The 7,632-nt window shown below is 44.0% G+C and overlaps 1 protein-coding gene across 1 annotated transcript in view; it reads left to right on the top strand.

The window, feature by feature from the left end:
* The window catches only part of KIAA2012 (KIAA2012 ortholog), a 95,627-nt gene that overhangs the window by 12,588 nt on the left and 75,407 nt on the right, over positions 1 to 7,632 (top strand). The window contains 2 exon segments of the mRNA XM_015559093.1: positions 6,448 to 6,631; positions 7,588 to 7,625. Of these exon segments, the coding sequence (XP_015414579.1) occupies positions 6,448 to 6,631; positions 7,588 to 7,625 (222 nt within the window).

Below are 7,632 nucleotides of genomic sequence, written 5' to 3'. Positions count from 1 at the left end.
GGGGGGGGGGGGGGACGGGGGGAGGATTAAACTTGCAATATTTGGTACATATTTCTACTAAAAAGTATTCATTATTCATCGGAAATTCAATGTTAACTGGACATCTCATGTTTTATTTGGCAAATCTATTGGGATAAGGGGGATGAGCTGCAGGATTTGCCAGTGCCCACTTGGCGGTTTACCATTTCTTCTGCACCAACAAAGAGACGGGACTAGAGGAAAACTGAACATTCCTCACGCCTGATTGTCATAGTCTTTTCTCACAAACTCTGGCACTAGCCAAGGCCCTATTCTTTGTGCATTAGTGCTACCCAGTTATCTTTTCCCATCTCCCTTAGTAAAGGCAACTTCGGGATCAGGTATATGGCATCAGTTAGGGAAGCCACTTGATCTCTTAGGTGTACAATGGTGATCCACTCCCAAAATGGAAATATTGCAGTCCATTGTTCAGTGTTTTTACATCCTAGGCCATCAAAGTCTAAGAATATTAACTGAAGAGAGTAGAGTTTTTGAAGAAAGAGGGCTTAATGCAGTGGCAAAGTGGGCTGCCATCTGGGGAAGGGAAGAAGGTCCAACACAGGAGCATTCCCTGGGTGAGTTCACCATTCTCAAGACATGGATGGCCCAGAAACTCAATCTCTTCAGTGCCCCTGTTTGTGCCCCTGAATGAACTGGTCTCAGAGATGTTGATTCATATTAACAAAGTGCATAGAGATTGACGTATAGGCTAGAGTATTAGTTTACAAAGAGAAGTACAATTGCCTGGCCAGCATATTTCCTGTAGATGAGTTACATGGGGATCAGGTTATGAACAAATTCCCTGGTGCTGGAATCAAAACTCAAGGGAGATGTATAGCGGGGATAGTTCATGGCACGAGGCTCTGAGAACCTGCCATTTTCTCCTCCACTCATTTGCTAAACTAGATTCTCAACTTATCCAGAGCAGATCCTTTTCCAAGGACAGGGATTGGTTAGGCATTACCATTGTTTGTGGACCTTTCCTTTTTAATTTCAGAAACATTAACTTTGTGGTAGGCTTTTCTTCTTGCCTTGTCTTTTCTCACAAACTCTAGTACTAGCCAAGGCCCTATTCTTTGTCCATTAGTGCTATCCGGTTATCTTTCCCATCTCCCTTAGCAAAGGCAACTTCTGGCTCTTTTAATACTTCAAGATCTCAAGAATAATATTGACAAGTAAAATCCCTGTAGTACTGAACAGATTAGGGACAGCTCACAGTAATTTTCAGTCCAGTCATGAGGTAAGTCTTATTATGTTCATTACAGAGATGAGCAAATAGAAACTCAAAGAGGTTAAGTGACTTGCTCAAGATCTACACCTAGCAAGAGAAAGAACAGTCATTGCAATCGAGAATTCTGCCTCTAAAGCCTGTACTCTTTCTTAGGATATTGCCACAAAACCACCAGATTAAGGAATGTTAGATGGAACAGACTTAAGAAATGATCTAAAATCTAGAGTCTAGAGCTGCACTGTCCGAATACAGTAGCCATTAGCTACCTGTGGCTATTTAGATGTAAATTAGTTAAACTAAAATTTTAAAACTCAGTTTCACAGTTGCACTACCTACATTTCAAGGGCTCAGTAGCCACATGCAACCAATGGTTACTATATTGGAGAACACATATAGAAAATTCTATCATTGCAGAAAGTACAGACAGTGCTGATCTAGACTAACACCCTCCTTTTACAGATGAGGACAATGAAACTCAAAATCCCTAGACCTTATTTTGGGAAGCTCCATTTTAAGGTGTTAAAAATCCAAATATTTGAGACCATATAATCAACATGTACCTTGTAGAATCCAAAATGGAGGGAAGACAGCAGGAGATGGTATTTGGAGGTACACCTGCAAGGTGTGGCCTCACATTCTTTGGTACATTAAGGTGACTGTCTTGGAGCAGCACAGAGTGCTTGGTGTATCCTGACGAGTAGTTATTGGTAGAAATAATGGTCACTCAATTAGAGGTCTTAGAGATAACAACACTAGTCTTGGGTTTGAACACTGTCCATTAAGAAAGACACAATCAGGCAGAAAACAATGAGACAATATAGAATAAGTGATTAAATATGTTGGCTATTAGAGCCAGATTCCAAGCCATCTGACCTCTCTGGGCCTCAGTTTTCCTAATGTATAAAATGGAGATGACCATTCCCTCCTTTACCTCACAGGATTAGTTGTGGGAGTTAAAGGGGATAATGCAGTATCTGGCACATAGTAAGTGCTCAAGAAATGTTATAGACCTCCCCAGCTTGTATCTTTAAAACATAGTTACTAATTAACTGCAATGCCCAACTGCCCAATTGCCCATGATCACAGGACCAAAATTCAATTTGTTAAGAAATAAGAACAGTTCGGTCTGTAACTTGAACCCTGACTGACGGTTTTATTGGTTTTAACATCATTTCCCCCTTGGCCTCCCTCTCTTTGCCAGATACTCTATTTGGAAAAGGAGCAAAAGTCCTGGCTACAAATCCCAGATCGCCCAACAATGTGATGTTGACTAAGTCATTTATGTTCCCTGCATCCTTAGTTTGCTCATCTGCAAAATGCGAGCAATGGTATATGCATTCCACCCTCTCTGGGTTGGTGTGAAAAAATCACAGGAGAGAAGGTTTTTAAAAAGCTTTCTAAGAGCTCTAAATTGCTACCACAATTCACATTATTCGAGTAATCTGAATCCATATTTGAAATATAGAGAGACCAAGTTTTGTGATCTCCTCTCAAAACTGAACCTTCTGATACTTTCCTTACAAACCTGTTTCTACTAAGCATAAACAAATGAGCCAGCACTGATGTTTACTGAGAAGAATCTTGGTTTCCCTCACATAGATTGAGTCATATAATCAAAATCACCGGGGAGACAGCCAAAGGGAAGAATGCCTCTTTATATCCATTGACCCACAATGTCCCCTCCCCCAACTTAGAGAGTCTGACATAGGGGTGTAGCCATTTGGCCCAAGTTTTACTTCCTCTACCCTCAGAAATGTGGTTCTAGGTTAACCTGACCAGGAAGGATGGACTTGAAAAAATAAGTCCTTTGGGCTTAACCCCAAAGGATCATTGTAGAACACACAAAAAGCTCTTTAGTGCCACACTGTAAGGAGTTGAGGTCTTCTTGGGGGCAGGCCTAATGTGGCCTTGGGCCTCCTCAGATTGAGGGGTCCCCAGGGCTCCTCAGGCTTCGCTGGGCCACAAAAACCTGAGTAGCTCCCTCTGAACCTGAGCCTGAGTCTGTATCTGTTCCACCAACACTCTCAGCATCAGCTCAGCCCCAAAGTAGCCTTAGGAGCCCATGGGCAGAGGCAGGAGAGCCGTAGGGAGGGAGTAGCCCCACAGGTGGGCATGGGCTCTGGACCCAACAGCAGCAAGGATGGGCATGACGAAGGTTGGAGAGGATAGAGGGAAGGTGAAGCTGGCTGGGAGCCTCCAGAAGTCCAGCGCTCCAACACACACAGAGATTCTGAAGGCTTCCAGAGCCCCTGGTTGAAAGACAACTCCCCATTGTTCCGCCCAGCTGCATGCGGAGAGTGGAGGTGTTACGAAAGCAGCTCCATACAAAGGTTTGCCAGACTGTTCCAGCAATAAATCTACTTTGAGTAAGTGGTGAAAATAGCTGCAGGACCCTTTAAACCATCGATGAAAGATTCGTTAACCAACCGGAGTCATCTGTTGACTCAGATTCTTCATGAGGGTTGTGCAGACAGGGTAAGTTCGGAGAGCTAAACAGCCAACCCACCACAGTGCTCTTGGCAGAGGTTTTTCCACAAGTAAACAACCAGCAGCCAGCCAGGAAATCAAGGGCTTCAGACCCAGTGTCTCAACGACAACAGAGCAGGGCTGCAGGTCCCTCTACCATAATCACACCCCCGTCATTCACTAGTCCCTCGCAGTTTACAGAGGGCTTGGTCACATTCATGATCTGATTTGAGCTTCACACAACTCTGCAAAGAAGTGAGGGCAAGAAATCAGTATCCCTATTATACAGAGGAGGAAACTGAGTCCAAGAAAGGAAGACTCAACCCTTGAGGAAGGGCAGTTCTGTTCCTCAAACCTGGCTGGCACTAGCAGAAATGAGGCAGGAGCAACAAGGGCCTTGATCAACACTTTTGCTCAGAAAAGCAAGAAGACAGGCAGCGAACAAGACTGTGTCAATCCCCAGTGTTACAAACTGACCTACAGTTCACCTTTGTCCGGCAGTAGGGCTCGATAAATGGGAAGCTGGCTGGTGGACCCAGGGACCACGGCTCAGTTGCCAAGAACCACAGCCATCAGGGGACTCACTTGCCACTACTCAGGAAGCAGCCCAGGTAGGAAGATGAAACCCAGGCAGAGGTACCATTTCTAATGCACTCCCCTCTGTCATTGCTCTTCTTGACTTCAGAGGAATGCACCCTCCCTTCGCCATTTCTTGGGGTCCTCCAGAGAAGAGTCCTTTGAACCTATTGACCGCTGTTTCCCAAAGTGTCACCTGTAGGGCCCTACCTACCATTGCCAGATACTCCATGAAAAATAAAAAGGGTTTCATGGCCAAATACATTTGGGAAATGCTGCGTACCATCTTCTCCTCGTGGAGAGGTACAGTGCACACTTAACTATGGACCATTTTTGAGAAGTTCTATAGGTGGAGTAGCTAGTTTAACTTTAACTCATGGGTTTCCAAACTTATTTAATCACAGGTCTTCCCTAGACTGTTCACCTCATCTAGCTGTAGTCTCTAGAAGAAAAAAAAAAAAAGCTCTTGGCCACAGAATTGGAAAAGTCTTGGTTCAAGTCCTATATCTTCCTAGTTGTGGTGAGCCTGTCCAGGAAATTTAATTAATTTTGAGCCTGAATGACCTATTCTGGGAAATGGAGCTGTCATCATACATATCTCACAAGGTTACTGAGAATTAAATGGGTTAAAATGTAAAAATGCTTTCTGAAGTCTAAGGCCCGTGTGTGTGTGTGTGTGTGTGTGTGTGTGTGTACAAAATGACTGGTTCAGAGCAACATAGATAACACATGCAACTATGTTAAACAAATGTGTTTGACTTGAATAAATGTGTCAGATTCCAATGAGAACAGGCAAGGGGGAGAATGCCACATAATGGAAGTGGAAAGGAAAGAGGAATTTCATGGTGGATAAAGTCAATGATACTGCTATTTCATTTTTATTTTTATGTATTTATTTTTGCACTGTTGGCATGCCCCACTTGTTCCCCCAAACATGGAGTCTTGTAGCCCAGATAGGTAAAGGTGGGACTCTTGGCCGTTCCCCTGCTGTGGCCTATCCACACATCCTGCCCACTCCAAGCTTTCCCCTGGTCTCACTCATGGAAGTCGTCAGGCAAATTTTTTACCTACAAGGGACTGTGCATCTTCTATCAGGACCCTGTGGGTATAGATGGAAGTCCGAAGGTAGTGGTGCTTTTACATGGCTTTCCAACATGCTGTCACCCACTCACACGATTGATGAACTTCTTTGTATTTTCTCAAGGTCTCACCCCAGTGTTTGGGCCTTACACCAACCCTCTGACAGTGAACTAGCTATGGGACATGTGGGCAGGGACACGCAACAATGATGGGAACTTAGTTATCAACAGTCTCTTACAGTATATCAACCAGCGGAAGAAATTTAGAAGATGTTGGGTGGGAGCTCTTGCCTCTATAAGTGTTTCCATTCATTTTATCTGGAGCCTTTGGATCTGGTGAATCCCTATCTGAAGTTTTTGGAGCTGTAACAGGAAAACGCTGCCGTGGTCCAGTGTTTATTCTGGATGACCACATTAGCTGCTACCCACAGCTAGAGGATAACATGGGCTTCTTGAATGCATACATGGACTTCCTTCTGAGCTGCAAAGAGTAGCTTCTCTGTATTACCTCCCCTACTCCCTTATCTGTTGAGTATTTCATTCAAGAAGAAATGCTCTAAAGAGGTTCTAGCCCCCAAATACCATCCCCTCACAAAAGTCCACCTGCCTCATAATGGTGAACAGCATACAGCAAAAAGCCAGCAGAAGCTACAACTAAGGGTCACCTAATAGTCCACCTCCCATTCCTTTGACATCTGATCAAATATATAGACTTGCCTTTGTCTTTATGTTGTTAGGAAATTCTGATGAGCACCACTACTCAGTGATGCAGAAAGACAGACATCATTTTGCATAGAAAAGAAGGAGGAGGAGGAGAAGGAGAAGGAGAAGAACACTATAGGTCAAATGTCAAGCATGGTTAAGTGTCATTCTTTCTCTCATCCATAATAAAATGTCTTATTGTAACAAACAGCATTAGAGATCTTGCTTTTATAAGCATGTTTTTCTTCCCCAGCTACAGGGGAGATTTCTTCCTTGGAACCACAACTCTAGCCACAAGTTCTGCCTGTTACAGGAGCCAGCTCTGCTCCTTTAACAAAGCCTGTTGACAGAATGTGTGTGTCTGTCTCTCCCTAGGACACGTCGATAGAGAACCACCATCGTATGCAGGTTTCAAAAGAAAACCACAATGAAAAAACACAGCAAACCTCCAGGAGGGCCTTTGAGCATGCCCACATTGATCACCCTTGGCTCCTGAGTGACAAACCCCACATTACGTTCTATGGCAACTCCTTCCCCAGTTGGGAGGCAGTTCTCAGCGGTAAGAAGCCAACTGTCTTGCTTGTAAATCTGAGTGAACCTAATCATGCAGAGTTCACTTGAGAACACTGAGGCCAGCTGAGTGTCACTTCCTCACGCCACTCACCTTAGAAAATAACAGTCAAGGGGCAGGGCAAAAGGGGTCAGTGGGGGGAAAGGGGATATATGTAATACTTTCAATAATAAATAATAAAAAAAAGAAATAACAGTCAAGCCCGGTCGATGTGGCTCAGTGGTTGAGCGTCGACCTATGCACCAGGAGGTCACCAGTTCAATTCCCGGTCAGGGTACATGCCTGGGTTGCAGGCTCGATCCCCAATGGGGACATGCAGGAGGCAGCCAATCAATGCTGATGATTCTCTCATTGATGTTTCTAGCTCTCTCTCTCCTTCTCCCTTCCTCTCTCTCTAAAATCAATAAAAACATATTTAATAATAATAATAATAACAGCCAAAGTTCAATGGGAGGTAGGAATGAGACTGACAGTCTCTTTGTCTAGAACTCAATGGCAAACATTCTGCAATCAGACTGCCTGGGTTCAAATTACCCCTCCCCCTTTTCTAGCTATGATCTTGGGCATGTTATTTAATCTGGCTGAGGCTCAGTTTCCTCATCTGTAGAATGGGGATAATGATAATACTTCCATAAGTCTACTGTGGGATTGAGTTAATTTATATAAAATACTTTGCGCAATTCTTTTTCCATATTTAGCACTCAATATACATCAACTATTATTATTACCATTCTCTCTATCACCTCCCTCAACCAGCAAGACCCCAACCAGATTACGAGATGAGGGCTCCCTGAACCCACCTCATCCAAAGCCATGGCTGTCTCAGTGCTCCAGCATTCTCTTTGCCTCTTCCCATTAACCCCAAAATGATAGCAGTTGAAAGCCAACTTGACCCTCCCCATACCTGCAACTAATAAATGCTCATTCCCATCCTATTTCTACAGACAAACAAGCGAACATGAAACTCCACATGGGCGGCCGGCCACTTG

This window comes from Myotis davidii, unplaced genomic scaffold, assembly GCF_000327345.1.
Source record: "Myotis davidii unplaced genomic scaffold, ASM32734v1 scaffold914, whole genome shotgun sequence".
Classification (NCBI taxonomy): Eukaryota; Metazoa; Chordata; class Mammalia; order Chiroptera; family Vespertilionidae; genus Myotis; species Myotis davidii.
The sequence above is the reverse complement of the archived record's forward strand: the minus strand, read 5'-3'. Positions and strand labels throughout refer to the sequence as shown.